This window comes from Psilocybe cubensis, chromosome 2 (genome assembly GCF_017499595.1).
Source record: "Psilocybe cubensis strain MGC-MH-2018 chromosome 2, whole genome shotgun sequence".
NCBI lineage: Eukaryota > Fungi > Basidiomycota > Agaricomycetes > Agaricales > Agrocybaceae > Psilocybe > Psilocybe cubensis.
In genome coordinates this window covers 753,195-777,471 of record NC_063000.1, presented here as the reverse complement: position 1 = coordinate 777,471, position 24,277 = coordinate 753,195, and the positions used below count along the sequence as shown (strand labels likewise).

The following is a 24,277-nucleotide window of genomic DNA, read 5'->3' as shown; positions in this document are numbered from 1 at the left end:
TTTGAGGTAGGCCGCTTGAGTGTAAGCGTTCTCATGATACACTGATAAATGATAATGACGAAAACCTGTGTTCTATTCCTATCCTGATGTTGTTCTTGTGATGGAGAGATGTGATGAGAAATGACAACGATCACGAACAGAGTGAAGAAGGATGGCATTTTTTGGATTTGGTGACGGTGGGAGCGATGAAACGGGGTGTGTGTTGGAACAATCCGGATTTGGGTGAAGAGATGGATCCCATGGGCTGTTTCCGGCACAGAAAGATGGGCATGCCCTGCCGCCTTTGTCCATGGAGTTTGCCATCTGATTGTGCTACTATTATGAGCTGCTGCCTATTTATTTTGGGCAATACTTTCAGTTTGGTCACCGGTTAAAAATGCAGAAGGTTGTTTTCGCGCATCTGCAGTTGCGCCTGTCATATCAGCTATGGTGTTGCTGATTATCATTCTGCGATTCTTGGTGAGCATGGCATTCCGGAGTACGTACGTACGCACCGTGACAGGGGTACCGTATGTCAGCGGCGAAACGAGAGAGAACACAAGCCTTTGTCTTGAGAAAAAAAACATACGCTTTGGTTGCTGGAAGAGGACTAGCTCTAAACGCTGCAGAGGACGAAGGAGTTGCGACTGGCAGGCCCGAGTGTGGCGTTGAGGAATTAGGGCACGTTCTAACCGAGGATGTGAATCAGGATAATCGCCCCCTACTTTTTGCTCTGAAGCCTCTTGTATTTCCCGGGGTGAAAATATTTGCTTCGGCCACGGCAAATACGCGCTCAGTGTTTATGCAGAAGAAAAGCGCGATGGCACGGTTGGCTGGGCTCTCAGCAGGCCAAGACGAAGCTCGATATTTTGAGATGACGCCAAGTATGATGAGGTCAGTGGGGGTAGGATCCGCGTGCTGGAGGAGCGTTGGATATAATCCCAAATTGACCCAAACCTGCTACGTAGCACCTGGGTAAAGAGCGGCCAGAATTCCCAGAGCAAGCAGGGGGTTGTCCTGGACAACGAGCGAGTTTTCTTAAAAAAACACGAAGCCGATCACTGGCACAAAATTGTCAAGGAGTGGCTTGGCAGTATTCTCGTAAATGCGAGGCCAGGACATGTCTCGTTCACTAGATGGATTAGCGCGTAGAAAAGACTAAGCCATATACGAGCCATGCTACAGCTGAGAACGGCCGGCTGGCGTGTGTAGATTTGCAGGGGGAAGGAGGACTGAGGGTGACGGCAACGGAAATAATTCAAAGTCCGCCGTGGTTGTGGTAATTTGCCCCTCATTCCGTGACTACGCTGTCCTTGTTATCCTCCTTCCCCCTTCCTCCTCCACACTTTTTTAATACCTGGGCCTTTTTCTGTGTTCCCCGCCGTGACGGGCCTCATAGATTCTTTCTTCGTCTTTGGCGTCGTAATTCACTCCTTTATATCCCCCAATGTTGTACCTGACCTCTGATGACTTTCCAATATGTATGTCACCTCCTGTTTGCCCGCCCAGTGCCACAGTCTGACCTTGTTTTCCCTAAGTTGTTCCTTTTGGTGTCATTGGGTGAGTCGGAGGAGGCAGCGGGGTATCGCTCAGTTGGCGAGGTGGCGGGGGCTGACACAAACGTTGCAGGTTCTACCGGTACCTATGGTATCTAATTCGTCTGGCCGCTGCAGCGGCATATCGCCCAGTACCACTGCCCGAAAATCCGACATACATTGCCTCTGAAGATGTAACCATCATCGTGCCTACCATCGACGCTGGCGAGGAATTCAAGGAAGCCGCCAATAGCTGGCTTGTTGGCAAACCCAAGGAAATTCTCATCATTACAGAGGAAAAAATGCTCGGTCCTTTGCAAGATCTCGCAAACGAGGTTGACCCGGAGCGGATACGAGTCCTCACCGTCCCCTACGCCAACAAGCGTCTACAAATGAGCCACGGCATCAAGAACACCACGACAGACATCATCGTCTTCGCTGACGACGACGCCATTTGGCCCTCGACCATGTTGCCTTACATGCTGGCGTGTTTCGAAGATCAGAAGGTCGGAGGTGTTGGTACCAGTCAGCGCGTGCAGTCGGTTGGAAGCCGCATGACCGTTTGGGAGGTCCTCGCCGCTTTCCGTTTGACTATCCGGAACATCGAAATTGCATCCTCAACACACATTGACGGCGGTATACCCTGCCTTTCTGGACGTACGGCCGCATACAGGACTGTCATCCTCAAGGACCCCGAATTTTTGTATGGTTTCACACACGACTATTGGTTAGGAAAATATCAGCTCAACTCCGGTGACGACAAGTTTTTGACTCGCTGGATGGTGAGCCATGGATGGAGCACGTATGTGCAATGCTGCAAAGAAGCAGAACTTCTTTCGACTATGAAACCCAATTGGCGATTCCTCAAACAGGTCCTCCGATGGACCCGAAATACCTGGCGATCAGATCTTCGCAGTCTCTTCATGGAGAGACATATCTGGACGGCACATCCCTACGTTGCTTATACCATGGTGAGTTAGCCCGCATATTGGACTCGTTACAATCGCTGACACGGCTTAGGTGGACAAACTCTTTAATCCTCTCACGCTCCTCGTGGGCCCTTGTCTAGTGTCGTACCTGATATACAAGAGTACCATTCCAATCGACCAGGGCGGGTACCATCTACGATGGTGGTAAGTCCAGCATGTATGTTTCGCATCCGACACATTTTTCACCTATTGTGCAATTTCTCAGGAACATCGTCTTGTCCTACTTTGTCTGGCTGTCGGCTACACGTACACTGAAGCTCATGCCCCATCTATGGCATCAACCCTCACACATCATCTATGTCCCCGCATTCATTCTTTTCGGATACTACTTTGCCATCATGAAAATTTACGCCCTTTGCACATTACACGAGGTATGTGTCCGCCGCATCCCCCTGACTAAAATAGCGCGACATGTTCCATTCCTTTGTTCTTTCATTAACAAGAACATCAACGATCATACTAACAAACGTGCGTTTTCTAGACCGGTTGGGGTACTCGCGCAGGTATCGGTGATGCCTCCGCCGCCACCGCCGCCCTCGACGCGCAAGACAAACTACAGCAAGACGAGAAGCACAACCTCAACAACAACCCCTACCAGCAGCACCACCCACCATACAGCGCAACGACGCCGAACGAGCACTCGCCCTTCCGGGACCACGAGGACCCCAGTCCGTCGCCGTACCGCGACTATCCCTCCACACCGAACACTGGCGGCAACACCGCGACACCGGTGTATGCCTCACGCAATACGAGTCGTAAAGCCAGTACTGGCGGTGGACAGCGGCGGAGAGGTGGCGATGACGGCGACGATGTTGAGCTGCAGGTTGGGTATGCGAAGTGAGGTGGGCCGGAGGGCGGAGGTGTGAGGTGAGGTGGGTTTGATTGCGGGTTTGGGGTGGGTGCGGTGCTATTTTGGAACTGAACGAGGAGGGACTGGGCGTTGTGTGCTATTTTGCGTGTACGTGGTTGACACGTTAGACCGGTGGCCTTGCGGAAGGGTGTCATGCGGAGGGCCGACGATGATCATGATGATGCTATTTGCACAGCGGTCGCATGTAAAAGAGGCTTTTGATCGGATAAGGACTTGTGGCTGCGGTGGACTGTGACGAGTGCGAAGAAGCCGCGATAGCGATGGAGGAGAAGGTGTCCCCGGCGAAAGATGTTCCAACCGGAAGAAAGGACAGCGAAGAGAAACAAAAGGACGACCCCTCAATGACCGCCGAACTGGAAATTAACAAAAATTGGAACATTTGACTTCGTGATCACATGGATTCTTTTTTGAACACTTTTTTCCTTCTATTAAAAAACCCATCTTTTCCAACTTTGCTCCTTTCTTTTCGAAGGTCACTTTCCTTGTTTTTCCTTCTTTACTTTCTTCTTTTTATTTTTCGTTCTCCTTTCCCCCACTAGCTTCAGCTTTACTTTACTCATAGACCACGCCATCCTCGGTGGGCAAGCGAGGTGGTAGTGTATTTATTCGTATTGTTGCCACCTGGACAATAACTCCTTCTCCGTTTCGTGGTTAAAAACTTTATTTTATTGGCGACCATGGACAATCTCATCTCATTTTCATCTCACCACCTCTTCGTCTATATCCACCCACCCACACTGCCTAAGTCTAGTACACTATTCATATAACGTACGCTTCGACTCCGGCTTCCTCTTCTTCCCTTTTTCTTTTTCTGTGCCGCTCCATCTTTTTAACCTTTTTTTCATTTCTCCTTCACCTTTCTCTTCCTTTCTTTCGGTTTCATTTCTCTTTTCATTTTTCTTCTTCTTCTAGGTGCCCCCCTTTAATTGCTTGCTCCCTTTTTATGAACGACTTGCCCTCCGAGCATACATACACACGTACCGTACATTTATACATACCCCATACCCTTCTCCTATTTTCTCTCTCTGTCTCTCTCGTCTCTATCTCTACCCTCGCATTGTCCTTGTCCAATATCAATCCAATCCAATCCACTACAAATATCAGAATTTGAATTTTTGTGTGTTAGTAGCATTGCTCCTTTGTGTTTTTTTTCTCGGCTTTCGTTCTTGCTGTTGAAAGTGGTTTCTTCTTATTCCAGGTGTCCTTGGTCGTTCGCCTACTTGCTTCTCTGCCTTGCTACACAGTTCATCTCAGTCTCCCGTCTCCCTCAAGTCCGTTACTCGTTATCTCTCTCGTTGACGACATCATCCCTCTCTGCCCGCTCTCATTTCCGACAACCATAACGCGTCCCATTCCTGACACCACACCCACACAAGCAAATGCAAATTCGCATTTTTGCAGTACTCGGTTTCATTTTTTCGCTTTTCTGTTCATACTCTCATCATAACGTTTGGATTTCTTTCGTCATCTGGATCTCTGCTCATGTATTCTCATTCTCATTCTCATAATAGACATTATTTCTTGTCGTATGACGTGCGTCAACTTTTAACATAGCATACAGATGCACATAATATACATACATTTGGACACGGCTGCGTTGCTATACTGATATTGGTAGTAACTAGAATGATAGAAAAGGACGCTGGCTGGCATGCAGGACTCGGACATTTGGCATTTAGTTAGTAACTAGAATGATAAGAGGCAGTGGATTTGCTGACTTTCTCCTCTGCTTAAATTTAATTTGAAGTTTAAAATCCCCTTCTGAATCCGGATGTCGTGTTAGTTCTGGGATTCTGGAAACTAGAACAATGCGATGTTTCGCAAATTAGCTCGAAGCTTCAACTTGAACTTGGAAGGCAATCTCGGTCCCTCAGACTTGTCGACGCTGGGGGATGTGAGGGGATGTGCGATGCTTCGCAAGTGGCGGTTATATTAACCGACATTCATCATGATCGTTGGTATGCCGTCCTGTCAGTGAGCTCCATACAATTGCTTACTACAGTATGTGCGATTAGTTGTTCGGTCATGGTTTGGATCCTGGCCTGTTTATCAGAGGTGGAGTCTGGAAACGCTACATGGGGCGCGTTGGTAACCGCCAGCCGTTCGGGCGCTCCATCAATACTCTGACAAGGTGCCATGCAAAATTTGAAAAGTCAAGAGCAAACTTGAACGTTTGAAGGTTCAGCGCTATGTCCACCCATACGTTAAGCTTTCAAAACCCCATTCGTGCGTACCAAGCCGCTCGCATGTGCCTTTTGGGTATTCCAAACATTTTTTCCCAAAACTTTTTCCATGTATTTCCAGTTCGCATCTTCCAGCGCAAAATATTCACAGCGACGGCAAAAGAAAGCATGGTTGAGTAATTCTTGTCGACTAATCGCACCTCATAGATTTACTGGAGTTTTATGCGGGTTTCCACCGAGGTTGTACGATATAGAGATATTACAAAGAGTCTATGTGGCACTGACGTACTGACCCACAGGAAAATACGACTAGCGTTAGTCAGTAGTCATCCACTTCGTTCCAAAATATTATTATTAATGACGACATTGACCGTTCACATCTAAGCAGATTAAACGGCTCTAGTACTGGAGTCTACTCCAACCTTCTCGCCAGGTTTCGACCAAATTAAATACGTCACTCATATTCGCCATAAGAGTTGAATAATATAATCCAGCTTGCTTCCATACCACGCCCCCTCCCTCCTGTCTGATCAAGTTATTACGAAGTCTGTGCAATGAGAAAACCAAAAATTACCCGGAACTTTCCAGCCAAAGTTCATCGTAGAACTCTTTCCTAACCTTATACTGCGTTCCTTCGCATCCCCATGGATCCAACATGGACCCATGCGGGCACCAGTGTCCGACGATTTAAAATTGCCTTTCGTGGGTTATATTTCGTACCTGAGCGTTTACGACACCACGGTGCTGCGGAATGAGGGATTTCTGATATTCGGAATATCTCATCTTCAGCGTTATCTGATGGTTGACTCGGATGATGATATCTCTGGATGATTTATCGGAGAATGTATAATACGACTGGGCCATGGGATATCGACGTATTGAGTAGCATTGGCATGTATGATGATATATGCATTAAACAAACCCTGGTTTGTTGAAGCATTTTTAAAATACATCCCACCTTCCACTATGTCCGATGAATGGCTAGTATCCGTATCATCGCGGGAGCAAGAAAAGGTGTTGGTTATAGTATACCGCCGTTCCCATTGCTCGTCATGAAGTTTTACTGCTGCTGCAGAGTCTTTTCAGGCGCTTAATTGTTAACATGTTCTTTCTCTGCGACGAGATGCATAGTGGAAGATTTTGGATAACAATTGGCGCCGCCTTCGAATAAGATAATTAATTTCCATGACACACCCAGATATATACTCAGAAAAAGTGAATTTATTCATGCCATTGACACAGGTGATAGGCTTTTGTTTATACTCGAGTACCAAAACTATTTAGACACGGCTGGAAGTTGGTGCAATTGAGATATATAGTATACGGATAAAGTAAAGTTAATAGAAATACGCGAATTATACAGAATTATATCCATGTGTTCCTATCTTCTCCCCGTATATTCATTGACCCATTCCACGATGTAGTCGCTGAGAGGTATAATGTCGACTTCGATTTTTGGCTGGAGACCATCAAGCCAGTCCAAGTCTAAGTTATGCGAGACCACTTCCTCTCCCTCCGAAGAATCCTCCGCATGCTCGTCTAGTATTATCAAACTTTGCAAAGGCCAACCTTTTCGCTCCTTGCTAGATACTCTTGTATCGCCAAACACTATACTTGCAAGCACCTCTGCATTGTATATGCCTTTTCCCAGGGCGAGCTTCTCTAGTTTGTTGCATAGATCCCTTCTGAGGTCGAGCTGGTATTCCTCTTTGGCAAACCTAACAAGCTCGGAAAGAAAGACGTCTTCGGCATTCCATACGCACAACTGAGTTAATTCAGGGGACGCAACCAGGAATTCGATGACATCATGCGATTCGCAGAGAACATGAAGGACCAATTCCTGGAGCTTGCAGCCAAAACGTCGGACAAGCGGTCCAAGGCTTGGATCGAGCCAAAACTGCTTGTCCACCAGTACCAAAGATTTTAAGTTCGGCATCGAGACAAAACACAGGATAAGTGACACTTGCAGCGGTCCGAGGATTGCTGCATTCGTCGAGTGCAAGCCCAAGCGGTGGTTCGCTGTGATAGACAGATTCTCGAGGTTCTCCAGACGTATGAGTTTTTCTTTCCTTACAATTGGTCGGACAGGGTTGTCGTGATTAGCGACGGATGTGAGGATGCAGGAGATGAGGTTGCTGGCCATAGACAAGATGGAGATCGCCTCGGAAATGCTTAACCTTTCCTTTCCGCCTATAGGTCCTCCAATACACAAATGGGTTAATCGACTGCACGGTATACCCGAAACCACCGCTTTAGCCCAGTTGAGGAAATAAGTTTCTGAGTCGCTGTTTACAACACCGGCTACGAGGGTAAACTGTCGCAGCAGAGGGGATTCGTTCCATATTTCCAACGGCAAAGCTGATACTAAGTCTGAACCTTCAAAGCTGATATTGGTTCGTAGGGAAAATGCCTCCAGCTTGGGCGCGCAGATGGGGTCCTGGAGAGCTCCAAGAACGCACTTGTCCAAGTTTCCAATCTGGAAATCGACGTTCCTCCATCTATGTATTTCTCGCAGTAGCCGAGAAAGGAGTTCAGGCAGTTGCCAATCGCTAGAGGCACCATCTACGACGATCGTCAATGGCCGTTGCTTCGACCGTTCTAACCACAAATCGACCACATCCAGTCGAGGAAACGTGACCACGCGATCCTGGCCACCTTGAGGCATTTGGATAACGAGAAGTTGTATGTATATCTCCGTCCAAAGGGCGCTGCTTTCGAGTGCGACTTGCCTCCAGAATTTGCAGGTTTGCGAGACCGCAACGGCAGTGTGATCTTCTGTCGGTAACGCGTCATAATTTCCCCTTTTTGCGTGCGGAAGAGCCAGAAGGAATATTTCGTTCAGAATCTCCGGCGGAAGGATATAGTTGGGGGGCATTACAGACATGTTCACGAGACGCGATTGACAAGGGACAAGATTCTAGGGCGGGAAAATATTCAATCAAGTTTTCAAAGCTTCTCAAGGGGCGCTTTAAGTATCACAGAGATCCTGTGCTTAGACCACAGCGAACACCTTGACTCGGTCAGGTCCTACTACCCCTTTGCGAGCCCTTTGTTCCGAAAGTGGTGGTCCATCGTTGCCGTCTGCTTGACCTAGCTTGAAGACTCGAGCGAAGTGGATACGTGATGTGATGAGAGCAGGCCACTTCGCAAAGAAATTGAAGGCCCCTGATTTTTATGCCAAATGGCTGTAGCTGTATAACGGTGAGGTGGTCCCTCGAGCCAAGTTGGTGGCTTATCATTATATCATCTTGGTCATGGTAACTAAGCTGGATATTAATGTTTGAAACCCAGCTCGATTTCAAATAACCCAGGTTTTTGTGACCTCAAAGGTCCTAAAACTGAAAACATGTAACACTACGTATTGCAAGATCAAGGCACTGCAGAATAGATTTGAATCTGATTTGTATCATTATTATCCTTTGGGTTGTAGCGGGTCGCAGCCTGCTGATAATCAAACGAGTCAAGTAAAATATCAAAAATCACAGGAGAGGCACTTGGGTTTAGAAATTATAGACCATTAGGCCAGTCCTTGATCTCCACCAGGTTCAGGTTAAACGGAGGAAGGCGTAGCTTTTCGAGCATTTCGTACTCGGGGATAGGCCGTCGATTTTTTCCTGTCAGCGTCACCTTTTTGAAGCGACTTGTGCCGTCCGGTAACTGACTACGTTCCAAACGGCACTTGACCATTTCCCAAAAGAAGTATCCATCGTCGACTTCGTCAGGGTTCAGTTCGTCTTCAGTGCCCTCGTCCTCTAGTTCAAGGGAACCAGCGTCTATTGTAATCTCCTCCAAGAGAGGACACAAGGCAAATTGAGATGTCTCGTCATCCCACTCGGCGAATTCTCGTAGCCTTGTCCACTCCGGTGCATACGGGTTACTCCCCAGTGGACAAAGCATAGTGCGAATAAATGATTTAACTGTTGGGAGGAGCTTAAGGCAGGCGATCAGGTCATCAGACTCGATCGGAGAGTCATTCAAGGCAAATGTCTCCAGAGAACATCCTGATCTTTCTAAAAAGATACCAAGGCTCTCTAGATCTAGTCTGTCGTCCCAGCCCAACCTCAGATCGACGAGAGATGGGGCACTGAAATAAGAAAGAATCACGGTAATAGAGACATGTTCGTCATCAATAGGGTCGAACGCATCCTGATCCATACCGCATATTTCCAGCTCCAAATAGCGAAGATGCGGCAGACAAGGCGTGGGATCTACGTACTCAGGTTGGTCACTCCTGGTCCTAACGTGGAGCGCTTTAAATGTAACTAACTCCCGGGCCACCTGGATGATTTCGAAGAGCTCTTCCATAGTGATAATCTGTAGTTCGCCACCATCAAGTGTCAACTCAGTAAGCTGTTGGAAGGGAATACGTGAAGCGGAGGTTGCCCAACCAGTCAATGGAGGGGGATGACGGGGAGGAGGATCAAGGAATCTGGGTCCGGATACTGTGATGTCTAGATCCAATTTTCTCAGCTTTGGTGAGTGTGTCCAAAACTGAGAGGGGAAGCATCGATCTGCCACAAAATTTCCAAATCGTGGCGAACTAGGAATCCGCTTCTTCATGGAATAAGTAGTCGACAAGGAGAATGTTTCCAACTCGGGGAACTGTGAAACCACTTTGAAGTGTGATAAAAAGTATCCGGAGCTCATACCTGGGAGCCTCAGGCTCAAGCGTTTCCAACGCGGCGATGTCATAAACAATCCCCTGAATAACATAAATACGCTTTTTGCAGTAATATCCTCCTCCTCGATATATGGAGGTCCTGCGGCAGGCGAAATAGAGATAGAAAGAGGGTGTCTTGCTGAGGCTGCAAGTTTGAGACGTAGGATCTCGGGCCTTGGGTAAATTTTCGTATAGGACGTGTCTGGAGCGGCCTCTGAGGTTTTCTTCACACGGATATTGATTTCTGCCCAGAGTGCTGGAGTACGAAGAGCTAGAACTCGCCATTTGCGGCAAGTGTGTAATAACGACAATGGAGCTTCTGTCCTCGACAAAAACACTGTTCTAGGAGGAATGGTAATTTGTTGAAATACTTCTCGCCATATTTCCGTTGGTAGTTCTGGGAGGGTTCGTTTGCTCTCAGGACCTTGCTGAACATGTTCCTCGTACGCATTGTCGCCTTCATTTGCCACAGTCGTTGTGCCTTCTTCAACAGCAGCAGATTTGTCAAGTGCGGGTTCTGAAATTTCCGCCATGATAAGGCCACAGATATCTAATAAAAAAGCAAATTAAGGATTCGAACCCATCAAATTCCACAATTTCAAAAAGCGACTCACCGCAGAGAAAAGGTAAAAAATTCAAAGGTGTTTAGTTGGAAAGACAGAAGAGAGCGTAGGAAAGATGGATGATATCGGGTCGGAGAAGGCCACCGGTGTACTTATAGTATGTCCCACTACTTCTTCCGCGTCCGGACGTCCAGTCGTCCTCGTGCATGATGAGTCTCCATGTAGAAAAGAATACAGATTCCAAGGTCCATTGTGTCGTCAACAAGTCTCTTGAAGAATGTCAGACAAACGGATACAATAACGCAGAACTGTCATGAACCAATTGTGAACCAATAAAAGAGCTGCGTATGCACCGCGTCGTCAAGGGCTGGAGGAGTCGTAACGTGTTGACCGTCTTCTTCGACCAGCTTCGTCCTCATGACATAGGTCCGTGCCCCAAAACGTCGACAATGCCCCATTCCTAATTCAATCAGCCACAACGTGTGCTGTTCTGGTTCGTTCTTCCATGATAAGCAGCATCCGGTACCGTCGTTTTGGAAAAGACATAATTAGACTCGATAACCAACAATGAGTCCAGTGTCGTCCAATGATCTGGTGAAGCCAGGAAAAGCTAATTAGATTGCGGAAGAGCAGAAACCGTTTGAAAATACATTGTTTTTAATGCTTTGTAGCACGGGGATGACAAGCGATGATAGAAGAGGACAACTGAAAGAAGCATTTAAGCCGTCCGGAAGGTCCGAAACCGGACACCTCAAGGTCAGCTTGTTGTTGCACCAAGGTTACACCAAATAGCCGTATGTCACATTGCCTGTGGGTAACAAGTTGGGATTTGAGATTATGAGCGTCGGTAGGTTGGTGGAACCCGCAACACCAAACACCAACACTGAATTAGGGCGCCGCAATACAAAGAGCAGTAATTAATGCACTAGGTTGTAAAACAACTTCTCCTTCCCGAAGTATTACAAGGAGTACACGTTACAATAATTTAAGCCAGCCTTCGCCTCACAAAGTGTTGCAAACCGTATAATGCGATCGCCTCTACATAAACCCAAAGTAGATGATGGTAGCGTTAAGGTAAACGGCCCTGGAAGTCCGCGTGCATTACTGCACAGAATTGGATCAAAATGCCTATCCACATATCAAGAATCCTTCTTCTCGCTCTCTTTCTTGGGCGTATTGTTTGGAGTAGATGTGGCACTTTTCTCTGAAGGGTCAGCTGAGACAGTCGATGGTCCTGCAAGGAGGAAAATGTCAGTGGGGTTGCTAACAAAGTGAAATAAGCAAACTGTACCAATAAAATCCTTCACCACTCTTTCACCAACCACAATTACGCGTCGACATGCCATTTGCCACACGCCAACACTCACGGAGCCTGTGGAGATGGATACATATTCCAGTAAGTTTATACGTGACCATCATAAAAGATAGAAACTAACCCGCTGGTGCGAATGGCAAAGCCAACCACCATCCCAGGGGGCCGAACCATCCTTCAGGAAGGAAAAAGACGGGTTGCTTTCGGTACCACCACCCCACCACAAACTGCAACCCTGTGGTTAAGAGCCAGAGAGCAGTGTTGAATTTCATGGCGAACCCCGATTTAGCAGACGCGATTTCAGAGTCTGTAACTGAAGTGTTAGACGAGAACCGCTGGCAGGAACTGAAGAACGCACTAAGTTTCTCCAGGTCCGCGAGACCTTTGTCAACACTCCGCCTTAGCTTCGCCCATTTGGCGAACTGGTCTTGAGCGCTTGTTTTCATCAGCTCTGTCTTGTTCGCCATGATTTGCGTTTTGAGAGCACGCTGGCGCGCTGCCAAAGGCGAACGAATCACCCAGAGGTACGCGTTATATGCCTATGAATGTCAAAAGTATGTTGTTATTAAGGAGAAGATATCCCAATGAAAAGTTGGAAGCCAGAAGGCATATCCCGTCAGCTCTCTTTGAAAATATAAAAATGAAAGCCATGACGCACGATGTCTAGCAAGACGGTCTTGCCTATCCACGTTACCAGTTGACCAATAAAGACCAGAAGAAATATGGTGATTAGTGGCGACATAGTTATGTCGCTCTAAGGGTGTGCTGCCGCGGTGGTATTCCGTTCAATTGGGTGGATAGTGGTTCTCGGATGCCCCTTGACACGAAACGGGGTTTTTCAACGCTGTTCCCTTTTGTTACAGTGCCGATGATACCCTAAAAATTATAGAGAGCAATAATTTAAAGGGTATACGATGGCAATAACTAGAAAGACCTAAAACGCAAGATTGTGGTGAACGCAAGGTGAATGTTGCATCGATTCGTGGCAAGGAGGGGTAAACGAGGATGTATCACGTGGTAGACGGACCGGGAACCCGGTACATCAGAGTCGGAGAGTATGTCACGAGTCACGACTCTGGCGTCACAGTCGCGAACAACTCTCTTGACTCAGCCCCACTGAGGCTAACTTTTGGCTATTCCTTTTCTCCAGCATTCCTTTGCTTTCATATTCACGTTGCTTTCCTATCAGAATTTCTACCTCTAAACACTACCCTGTCCGAAAAAATCCGTTTAAATTGCTTTGGCTGTACTGCGCGGAAGTCCAAGTAGCACTCGTTCCACATCTTTTTGACTCCAAATCACCTCCAACTTACGACAAGCGGTAAAAATTACATGTGCTTTAGTGACTGCCCATGAGCGTTTAACTTGCATCAAAAGGCCAATGATTTATATCAAGGAACGAATTTCCAGAGCTGGATGTTGGAGTAGTCGTGTTGAGAGAGCGTAAATCTGACTTGCAGTTCTCGGTGCGTCTGAATAGAGTTGTTTCAGAGCTCGAACGAAAGATCTGTCTGTTCTGTTCAAGGCGGTCTGTCTGCTTTGATAGTGTGTATTCTCAAATTCACCACCAAATTCACTAGGACCAAGATTTTATGACGCTTTCTGGACGGTCATTCGTGCTGAATTTCTTGACTATACAGACTTCAGACATTCATCTTGGAATGTCAGTCAAATTTAAGATGAATTAAAATGAAGTATAGCCATATACGAGATGACAAGAAATATTACTTTCGCACAAGATTAAAAAATATTCTGGAGAAATGGATTGGCCTATCTGCCTGTGGACGACCGTAAGCTGATTTTTTGAGAATACATATGGCATCGCTTTCTAAAACATTTTGCGTCTGTTCAAGTCTTCCGGGAGTCATGTAGCGTGCTCAATATCCTACTCGGTGTGTGCCAGCTGAACTTCACGGAATCGATGAATTTCACATGAAATTGAGTCGACTGGGAAAAGTGAGGCCTCATTTATATCAGCCTAACTTGTTTCATTTACCTTCAAAAGCCCTAGTCTAATAGCCTATATACTCACATCTTACTAGTTCCTAGTACTTTGGAGAATCTACCTTTAAATCCCCACTGCATTTGGCTGGCAAACTTCGCATCAATCGCAAGTTCGTCTGCAATAGCCCACACCTGGCCAGGATTCTTCTGGAACTGCCTTCCAATAAAGATGACATCTGCCCTGCCAGATTCCAAGACGCCTTCGGCTGTTTTAGCTTCGTATAGGCCTCCGACGGCGCCTACTAAGATTTTTGACCCATGGGCCGCCTTGACATCTGCAGCGAATGAGACCTGATACTCAGGTCCTGAGCGGACCTTCTGGCGACAATCGTTTCCACCAGCCGACACATCCAACAGGTCTACACCATGTTCTGCAAGAATTGGTGCGATTCTGACCGTATCCTTCGAGGTCCATGATTCTTCATTAGGCGCAACGAATTCTAACCATTCGGTTCCCGAAATTCTATGAGCAGACATGCATTAATGAATGTCCAGGTCCTTCGAACATATTGGCTTACCTCAGGAATAGTGGCATAGTCTTCGGAATAACAGCTCGCACTGCATCGACGACTTCCAGTGTGAAACGGATTCGGTTTGCAAAACTGCCTCCATAATTATCTGTACGTTTGTTGCTCGTTGGGCAGACGAACGAACTCAAAAGATATCCATGCGCGTTGTGGATCTCAATGACGTCAAATCCTGCCTTCACTGCTCTTTTTGCTCCCTCGGCAAAAGCGTTGACGATTTTTTTGATTCCTTCGACAGTGAGCTCTTTGGGGTTGGGATCGCCTGGTGTGAATGGTATACTGGAAGGGCCCCAGATATCGTCCGGCCAGCCCCCGAGTTCTGGACCCGCTAGGCTACCGTTTAGCCAAGGAGCAACGGTAGAAGCTTTGCGACCAGCATGGGCAAGTTGGATGCCGATCTTCTGAGATTGTGAATGAGCAAATTCCACGACATGTGCTAGGGCATCAGCGTGGGCGTCTGACCATATGCCGACATCTTGAGGAGTGATACGGCCTTCTGGCGTCACTGCAGTCGCCTCAACGAATGAAAGGCCCGGACCGCGACTTATGATGCCCCCGACTAAGGCGAGATTGATAGCTAAACTTAAAGAATTGCAGGATATATATTTTGGAACTTACGGTGCGCGAGATGCCACGGTGTGACAATGCCATCTTTTGCTGAATACTGGCACAACGGTGAGAGCTGTGATCATATTCCTTGTTCATTCCCATTCGTTCCCATGAAGATTCTTGAAAAAAGGCTTACGAATATTCTGTTGGGGAACTCCACTCCCCTTATCTTCAAAGGTTGAAAAAGCTTTGGTATTGGCTTTCCGTTGGGTTGTTTGTTGGATGCCGTTCCAGCAGGTGGGTTTTGAAAAGGTGTGTAAAAGGAAACTCCGGGAGCTGGTAGATTCTCGGCGCCGGACATGTTCAGGAATCAGTGAACCTGGTGGGATTGGGAAGAAACCTTAAGGTAGCCAGGACCTTTGTATAGCGGGAAGGGTTTTATATTACTGTGTTTCCCTCTCCCGGAATATACCCTTCCGGGTGCGTTGCTTTGGGAATTATTCATACTTCCCACCGCTGGAGAAACGTACGATGGACCCGACTTTCTGGCCGACTGCTGCTAACTAATCATTCCCAGATTTTGACTGACCAATCCTATTTTTTTCAAAATTGGCTACAAGTCACAGCAGATAGCAAGTTGTTTCCAAATCTGTATACCACTCGAGTTTATCCGGATGAGTAATTTTGATAAAACGTCATAGATATCTCAATCTATTTTAAAGCTGGAATAAGACGTGCTATCAGGGAATGAGCAGTTCTGAGTTTGGCTGACTTCTGAGAATCAAAGGCTACTCACAGGGTGGCTGTATGAGATAAAACCAGATAATCATCAAAGATTCCACAGTTAGTTCCATGCATACTTGACCAGAATTTAGACCTTGTTTTTAATGAACTTCAATCTCGATCCACTTCCAGGAGTAAGTTGTCCGATTAACAACGCCAGTAAAACATGAACAAAATACAAGCTACATGAGTAATCACAAAAAAAAAAACAGAGGGAGAAGAACAGAAGGAAATAAAAAGTTCCAAAGAGAAAAGATCTTAATGGAGATCGAATCATGAGTTCGTAGCTAGATCATTAAAAATGCGTTATTCGACTGCGAAAAACAGTACGGCTGTAGGGTGTTTGCATTCGAGAATGTATGGTCGAATGGGATATGCCCGATAGGTGGTGTGGTGTTAGGATGGGGTTGAGTTGGTTCCGTCAGTCGGATGGCAGCAATGATATCGCTCGGTTGATTCAGACAGGCGACCACGGAGATGAAGTGCCTGAATTTCATTGCTTATGGTCGCCATCAAGAGTGTAGTGAAATGCAGCGAAATAGGGTATGTAGAAGAATGCGAATGATGCAATGACTTTGATGCAGAGTTGGAACATAAATTGCTTGACAATGGCCCCAAAGGAATAAACAAGGAGGAATAGAGAACGAGAGCAAGGAAACAATTAGTTTTCTAAATCATGTTTTTCCGCGGTTGCACCAGTCGTATGCTGCCTTCCGGGGGTGGTAAGATTGTCCCTTCTTCTGAATTTTCTAGGCTGTTCTCCGCGCTCGTCGCCTTTTGCCATAGTCGCTGGCTCTCCTCCAAGTCATCATCATCAAGACCCTTGGGGTATCTCTTCGGTGTCCGTGAACCTTTTTCCTTCGACCGATCCCTGGCCTTATCTTCCTTAGCCTTTCCGGCCAACCCACCTGGCCGGGAGGTTTCACTAGGAGCATCGGCTCGTGAAAAGTCGTCTTCCCAGTCACTAGGTGAAGAGTCCGTCACAGAAGGGAAAGAGAGCAAAGTCCCTCTCGTGGCAACTGTGCTCAAGCGCTCTTGGTCAAAGATATCTCGCGAATCCTTCCTCGTAGGTAGTTGATGCTGTTGATGAGCCATACCCACAGCACCAGGCCGGGGCACGACACGGTACATCGTCGGAGGTGCGCTGTGCACTGTATGTTCGTTCCTCAATAATGGCGGCATAAGCAGTGTCTGATTATCATCCAGATCCTTGTCGCCGCCTAGCAGGGGTAGCTTCATCCCAGCTGTCCCTCGTGGAATCTCAGGGCTGTCCATTTCAAACAGAACACCTTCACCTGCTGTTGTTGAGCTAGCCTCAGGAACGGCGCTTGCCCGTGGTGATGGGTCCGGCGTTGAATGTGGAGGTAGTGGTGGCAGCGGGGGATACCCATCGTGAACAATCATAGAGCCATGGATAGCCTGGCGGTGCTCGTGCGTTGCTGGACTCTGCGGTTGCCCAGGCCGACTATATGAGTGCACGATCTCCTGGCTGTCGAACTTGATCGTTGGTTTCTTGCTCATCAATTGAGACTGGGTCTGATTCTGGGAGTACACAGATCCTGCGCGTATCGACGAAGCGTCATCTCTAGGCACCGGAGCATCGTACAACTGATGTCGTTGCATCCCGCCGATCATGCTTTCGCCATGCCGCCGGTTGAGGCTGTCTCCTGGACCGAGGCCTGCTGAGCTCATCCATGATGTGGTAGCGTCGTACGGCGCAGCAGCACCAGGCGGACGCATGCGCAGGTGGCTTCCGCCGCTTTGATGGCTCATCCGTTGACTCATTCGCTTGACTGTCCTCGCCCGGATGATGCTACCCACTGTGCCAAAGGACCCTCTCAGCGCATCCATTCCCGGATCCTCGTATGCACTCATTCCGCCCTTCTCATCCATATGATCTGTGTGGACACTTGCCGCGCGCAGCAACATTGTTGATCGTCGATCGAGCTTGTTAGAGAGTTTCTCGGGATCGACCTTCGACATCTGAAGAATCGTAATGCCTAGACAGATAACCAGGAAGCCCATCACTAGGGTAATAATTTGTGTTGGGCTGGCTTCGAGACCTTGGAAGAGGACCTAGATTTATCAATTTAGAATACGTTGTGCGAATGATCGGCAAAACACGTGTCTTACGATCGTTGTAACCATTGAGAAGAAGGTGACTGTAGAAATCTTATGAGTGAAGCTCATCTATCAAATGAAGAACACCACGTACAGACGACATAGTATGTTGGCGTTACTGGAATGAAATGAGTTGACGGGATACGATGGCCGCAGTTTGAGTAAATTAAGCTTACCCATAGCAGTATTAAACAAAGCAAGTGCGACATTAAGGTAATAGACTTCTACCACTAAAAATGGATCAGAGGATATTACAACGAGTAAAAGGAACAGTCCACATACATAGGGTAATAACCACAAATCCGAACAAGAAATACATAAACCAGTGCTTGAACTGATTGTCGCCCATGGCTGTTTGTACAATGGCCGCCCCGAGACCAGTGGTGACACTGACGGAGATGCCACCAATCATACTACACACAGCAATATACCACAGCATGCTCTTTTTGCCATACCTGAAAAGGGTGAATACGAGAAACAATAAACTACGGTCGCTACGCACTTTGGAGCAAAATAGAACACAATGACGAGAGAGGTGACTATCAGGACCGAGATGAAGGCTAGGAAACCGGGTGCTAGGAAGAGTTTCTGGAACTCTTTTATTTGGCCGACAGTCTCTTCCTTTGGGCCTAAGAGGAGACTATTTTTAGAGAAAGTGGCACTGGATTCGGAGGAGCTTACCGTTCAGTGCAATGATGACAGACCCGAGCTGATATGCATAAGCATAGGTATTGTACACGGAAAAGGACGGGTACTCACTATACACAGAGCGCATCCCAACCAACCAAAGAAAGAAAGCTTCTCGTTGAGGAATATAGAGGATAAGATAGCGCAGACAACGACAGATAGTGCACCTAACGGCGTCTAGAAGGTTTAGAATTAAGCGAAGAGTGGTAAGATGGGGGATTGAGCGTGCGTACAACAACGATGGCCTCTACAAATGCATATGCTGCAAGGGAGTTGAGACATGAACAGTAAAGGAGATTTGGCAAGAACACACCTGCAAAATTACAAATTTCTCCAAGAATCATCACTAAAGACAGTCAGATCGGTTCACTTCAGTCGATTTCCCACTCACTGCTCATCCCTAACCACCATAGTGGCTACCAAACAACGTCATAAGCGACCAACCAGACAAAGTTGAACTGAACGCACCGATTTCAGATATGCTACACCTTCACCCAACTCTCCGCCCGCCTGCGAGCGAAGTAGACCTTTCTTCTTGAATACAAAACTAGAGCCGATGAGAAGACCGCTCGTAATAGCCAGGATAATGCCAACAATCTGCCGCAACACGATATATGAGCTCGACCCAAGAGACACAGTTCTTTAGCTTGGTTTTGGCTTGCCTTGAGGTTGGAACCCGCTGATAGTGTTTTATTGGCGGCAGATGATGACGCTGCCGCCACCGCAGACGTTGCAGAGGGTGTTAAGGACGACATTGTCGTCGTCGACGATGGAAGTGTGGAAAGGTGGCTCTGCGGCTATGCAACCAACCTCAAGCCTCGGCCATCCGGTTACAATTGAAATTATGCCGAAAATGTACTATATATGGCCATCTGCCGATGGTCTCACCTCCGTGCCGAACCAATGCCGATTACAGGCAGGCCGTAGGGTGGAGTATCATATCAAAAGTGCTTATTCTTGATGAAGCTATGTCATACGACTTCTAAAGAACGTGAAATCAACGTGAAATGCTTGTAAAAAGAACGTTGTAACTTCGGTACACATGCCCTTGATCGCCTTCGAATTCCGTTTTCATACTTTGTACATAGTCTGGATAAATACACGATATTCTGCAATGGTTTAGTACTATAAATTACGAAACATGCCCTTTCCTGGTGCTAAGAATCAAAGTACTCAGGGCGCGGTATGCCAATGATCATTCTAATTTTAGGTTACATGTTATCATCTCCATCATTTCATCACCTCAGCGTTGATCATCTTCCCATTATTCTCCATCGCCGCAAGAATTTACTTTACTGCGCAGACTCTGTTTACGATACACGGCAGAAATATCGGGTGTGAAATGTACACTGCATCGATTATCACTCCCTAATATCCCTGCTGACAGTTTTCAATTCAATTGTGAACCACAATCAGTATGAGTGCCGTCAACTCAGTAACTAATGTATGTTCTTTGCTGCTCAATCAGATCATTGGAAATATCTATCGAGTCAGTATCTGGGTTGAGTGGTTCCGGGACAGCAGAAGGAATTTTTTAAAACGCCCCCGAATGCCGATTCAATAATTTGTTACTACGTGGTCAATGTTTTCCGCCATCTCGGGGTCAGTGACCGTGAGTTAACTCATCGTTAGAGGCATACATTAGATCCTTCACTAGCAGCCTACGTTGATAAATTAATTTATGACAGAGTAACATATTTTATGTGTTACTCTCATTGCACATCATGGCCGCCTCAATGTATTTAGATTGCTAGCTCTTATAGATAAAATCAAGGCCGGAGTCTCAGTGATAATGAATTAATAGTCTGCAGTCTGTCCCACATTATAAGTGCATACTTATTGAATTTACTACCTGAGGTTAATCCCTCTTACCGTGTACCTCCGCGTCTGAAAAGCGCGGTCCATACGCGGTGGCATAGAGCGGTGACACCTCGACAACCTGTGGGATGGGACAGTTCAAAAGACTACTGACAAACGCAAGCTCTGTGGCCGTATAATCACAAGAGGAAGAAATCTATGATTAACACATCACGAAGTGGTCGCTGAAATTGAATAAATGCAATCATCATCAATGGATAAACTTAAACTGAACGTAGTAGACCATATGTATATTGCACAGGTGTAGAAGCTACTCTAAACATAAATTGCAAATGGGTACCCGAGGCTTTAGTACTTAGCATTGGCAGCCGTGCTCCCCGACTCCCATAAGAAGGGATAAGAAAGTATGAAAGGTAAATTCAAGGTTAGCTTTTCCGAGAGCGACACTGTCTGGTTGACCGACCAAATCAACGCGCTCACCAGCTAAAACGCTTGGCGTCGGCGGGGCGCGCCGCGCCATCAACCGCTTTCAAATCTGCCGCGTCGGAGGGAGGTTGTGGGGTTTGTTTGCCTGTGTATTTGCCAGTTTGTGACTTCCAAAATCACAGGCCGAGGCACGAGGCTCTTGAACCTTTCCATCATTATCATAATCTTCGGCCAGACACTGGACATCCGTACTCTATCTTGAAGATCCAAGCACCGCCTCTGGATGTTATAGATTATGAGTATTGAAATGCATATCCTTGAACCGCCTCATTGAAGGGATTTTTGATGGCTTGAAGGCACATTCGCATAGTGAATCATCCCTGTCAACGACTTTGATGCGACATCTGTTTCCGATCTAGGAATGCGTATTTTGGGCAATGAGATATTTTCGCGTTGTCGATAACTCCGAAGATCTCTACAAGGAAGCCTCATTAAGCAACCAAGATAACAGTTTCTCACTGTTGTGAGTGAGTACAAGAGTCAATTTTTGTGTGTTGGATTGTTCTGACGAGGATTATGATCAGTGTGTAATGTGTATTATTGACTCCGCTGGTAATGCGGACTAGTTATACTCGTTTCGGTAAGTGACATGGGCCGAACGGCGAGCGCGCTGCCATCACATCAAGTTTCGGCCCCTTACGTTTAGCATTATTTCAGTTTAACTCGGAAAATGGGGTGGTTTGATCTTATACTAAAAGTAAACGTACAGAGTTGACGTCTTCTTTTCGTCTTCAGTGGTCCCCAACGTACTTCCCATGCAATGGGAGGCTATTGGCGCCCCTTGAATGTCGTCGCAGTCCTATTGACCTCTCTCTACTGTATTCAAGACGTCTCTGCTACAGCCGCTCCTTACCTTAATCCTGTTTGTGATCCGTGTCTAGCTTGCGCTTGGGCGCTCAGTGATATTTGACTGACGAGTCCCAAATTTTTAGGGCTTTCAATTCGTTTATGACAATGGCAATCAGGCGCTACCGATACCTGTGACGACTCAGTGTGATAAAGTACGGTTGAGATGGTCAAGGGATACGAACAGTACAGGGTGCGTCGTGATCATCTTCGCATTCGAGAATCAAACCAATGTTTGTGTGCAGTCCTCTACCCGTAGCGCCATATTCTCTATTGGTGTTCACCTCCACCTCCTCTATTCCTTACTCTATCTCAGCGGGATTCGGTCCCACATTTGTTTGTACTGCACCTCTGGTGATTCGTATAAAGTTCTCAATGTTGGTCACAGGATTTCCAAGTTCCCTTCGCCCCGAATACGCAATATCAAATATGCATGGTGAGCATTGGGCCCGCATTGCTTTTCTCTGTGTCGTTGAATTGAATAATTCAGTTCGACACCAACGGAGTCTCCGGGGGTTGCCAACAAAGATACACAGTCATAGCCAGCAATTCCAGCACCGCTCCAACTTGTCAAAATGTTACTGCTCCCTCAGAGCTGTCAGTGTCTGCTACTGTGCCAACAGGCGCGATGTCCCAGTTTAGTTACATCGATCAAGTACGTTCTAGCAACTTCATTGGATATACAGAGTGTTTCTGACGTGCTTTGCCACTCAGTGTAACAGTCTAACCGTAACACCTAAGTCTGGGTCGCCTCCCTACACATTAACGGTACGCTTCAAGCTCTGTTGATGAAATCTTTGTTCAGCTTTGCTGATCATCAATTCACACCTACTATCAGATTGCTCCAGATTACCACCCACCGTACAATATTACATCTAATTCCATGGATCCAATTTCGTGGCAAGTTTCTTTGGTAACTATCAACACAAGTCATCGCGCTCGTGATTTTTGCTCATGTTTTCGCAGCCTGTCGGTTTCCGGTTCTTTCTGTCATTGACAAGCTCTGACGGTTCGTTGTGGGCCAATGGTCCGATGCGTGTGGGCGGTTTGGGCCCAAGCGACTGTCTCGTACCTGGCAGCGTGTACGCATGATTTTTATTTTTGGTACACAGTGAGAACTCATCCGTACCTCATGTGCCTGCAGGAGCAAGAGTCATTTCGAAAGTATCGTTATTGGCGCTAGCATTGGGGGCCTATTCTTTGGCGTAGCCGCGGGCGCACTCGCTTACTTCGCTTACCTGAAATTTATTCGCCGGCGGAAGAAATCTCCCTCTCAATCATATCTAGCTACCGCATACGCCTCTGGAAACAATCCCTCAAGGCCATTGACAGCACCTTCGTTGATCGGTGGGTCAACCATTGTCACACGGACGGCCCCGTCAATAGTCTCCTCCATGCCCACTCTGGCAATGCCCGCTATGCCCTTGCCTACAACGCCACCAACACGGAGCGCCGAGTTACCGCTTGAGCCTGTCCGACACCCTTCGTCGGTCAGGAGCAGAAGGCCAAATCGCTCCGTCGACCCCTACGACCTCTCCATCCGAAGCGACGCCGAGTCTGTCGCCTCCCGCGGACAGTCTTCTATCGCACCAACATTGGTGTCCAACAATAATAATAACAGCAGCAGTAACAATTATCCGTTGGACGTCAAGCGCCCGTTACCTCCCAGTCCAGGTGCAGTCGACACATCGTTTGGCGCCGATACGACGGCTGAATCGATGGTTTCATCGTCCTCGTATATTACTCACACCCCATCTCCACCTCGAGGTCGTCCGGTATCGGTACAATCTCGCGCCCCGACCTATGTTCCTCGGTCAACTAATTTAAGAGGGGCCGCCCATACCATTAACGAAACAGAAGACGGTGAAATGGGGGAGCTGCCACCAGAATATGGACGGCATACGAATGATCCGTCTTTGAATTATGCCCCTTCCGTTCTTTCGTCTGGAAATCGCTTTAACCTGGTCACAGCCAAGGTTGTAACACTATCTTTCACCATTATGTCCCTGTCTTTTTGGTCTTCCGCAAGAAGAGCCCTTACCGTCGCTACTATTTGATTATTGAAAGTCTCGCTAATTTAATACAACCTCTGTGCAATTCTAGACCATATTAGCGCTCGACAAACCTGTACGTTGCGCGTACTACCAAGGACTTGCGAACATGCTTGTACTGCTAGCACATCCACATTGAGAAGTTGTTGGTGTAGACCACCGGCAAACACTATTTTTACCAATCTATGTCGATTCTGCAATCCACAGCACTCATGCCTCCTTTAGCAGATTGTTGGGCGGCAAAGCCAACCCGATATCCACGAGGAGATAGCGCCTGAAGTCGCCTATAGACTAACTTCTGCCCCATGGGTCA

The 24,277-nt window shown here is 47.1% G+C and overlaps 7 protein-coding genes across 7 annotated transcripts; 2 read left to right on the top strand and 5 right to left on the bottom strand.

The window, feature by feature from the left end:
• Positions 1 to 1,426: 1,426 nt before the first annotated feature.
• JR316_0001748 (Type 2 glycosyltransferase) lies at positions 1,427 to 3,344 on the top strand (the record flags this gene model as incomplete). Its single annotated transcript, XM_047887548.1, has 6 exons — positions 1,427 to 1,460; positions 1,518 to 1,539; positions 1,609 to 2,485; positions 2,535 to 2,647; positions 2,709 to 2,874; positions 2,985 to 3,344. The coding sequence occupies 6 exons, from the start codon at positions 1,427 to 1,429 to the stop codon at positions 3,342 to 3,344; spliced, it is 1,572 nt and encodes a 523-aa protein (XP_047752471.1).
• A 3,594-nt stretch (positions 3,345 to 6,938) lies between these two features.
• Positions 6,939 to 8,441, bottom strand: JR316_0001747 (uncharacterized protein; the record flags this gene model as incomplete). Its single annotated transcript, XM_047887547.1, has 1 exon — positions 6,939 to 8,441. The coding sequence occupies one exon, from the start codon at positions 8,439 to 8,441 to the stop codon at positions 6,939 to 6,941; it is 1,503 nt and encodes a 500-aa protein (XP_047752470.1).
• Positions 8,442 to 9,064: 623 nt separating this feature from the next.
• JR316_0001746 (uncharacterized protein) lies at positions 9,065 to 10,750 on the bottom strand (the record flags this gene model as incomplete). The annotated part of the gene is made up of 1 exon (XM_047887546.1): positions 9,065 to 10,750. The coding sequence occupies one exon, from the start codon at positions 10,748 to 10,750 to the stop codon at positions 9,065 to 9,067; it is 1,686 nt and encodes a 561-aa protein (XP_047752469.1).
• A 1,169-nt stretch (positions 10,751 to 11,919) lies between these two features.
• On the bottom strand, positions 11,920 to 12,834 carry JR316_0001745 (GET complex subunit get1; the record flags this gene model as incomplete). The annotated part of the gene is made up of 5 exons (XM_047887545.1): positions 11,920 to 12,014; positions 12,072 to 12,152; positions 12,217 to 12,399; positions 12,451 to 12,631; positions 12,751 to 12,834. The coding sequence occupies 5 exons, from the start codon at positions 12,832 to 12,834 to the stop codon at positions 11,920 to 11,922; spliced, it is 624 nt and encodes a 207-aa protein (XP_047752468.1).
• Positions 12,835 to 14,120: 1,286 nt separating this feature from the next.
• On the bottom strand, positions 14,121 to 15,533 carry JR316_0001744 (NADPH dehydrogenase afvA; the record flags this gene model as incomplete). Its single annotated transcript, XM_047887544.1, has 4 exons — positions 14,121 to 14,559; positions 14,615 to 15,182; positions 15,242 to 15,305; positions 15,369 to 15,533. The coding sequence occupies 4 exons, from the start codon at positions 15,531 to 15,533 to the stop codon at positions 14,121 to 14,123; spliced, it is 1,236 nt and encodes a 411-aa protein (XP_047752467.1).
• Positions 15,534 to 16,624: 1,091 nt separating this feature from the next.
• Positions 16,625 to 19,518, bottom strand: JR316_0001743 (putative magnesium transporter NIPA1; the record flags this gene model as incomplete). The annotated part of the gene is made up of 12 exons (XM_047887543.1): positions 16,625 to 18,031; positions 18,089 to 18,117; positions 18,171 to 18,194; positions 18,253 to 18,306; positions 18,359 to 18,531; positions 18,579 to 18,705; positions 18,758 to 18,785; positions 18,836 to 18,940; positions 18,997 to 19,076; positions 19,155 to 19,179; positions 19,232 to 19,360; positions 19,426 to 19,518. 12 exons carry the CDS (start codon positions 19,516 to 19,518, stop codon positions 16,625 to 16,627), a joined length of 2,274 nt encoding a protein of 757 aa, XP_047752466.1.
• A 2,309-nt stretch (positions 19,519 to 21,827) lies between these two features.
• Positions 21,828 to 23,970, top strand: JR316_0001742 (uncharacterized protein; the record flags this gene model as incomplete). Its single annotated transcript, XM_047887542.1, has 9 exons — positions 21,828 to 21,929; positions 22,000 to 22,106; positions 22,159 to 22,249; positions 22,302 to 22,349; positions 22,404 to 22,568; positions 22,628 to 22,681; positions 22,752 to 22,826; positions 22,880 to 22,995; positions 23,058 to 23,970. 9 exons carry the CDS (start codon positions 21,828 to 21,830, stop codon positions 23,968 to 23,970), a joined length of 1,671 nt encoding a protein of 556 aa, XP_047752465.1.
• Between the last annotated feature and the right edge of the window lie 307 nt (positions 23,971 to 24,277).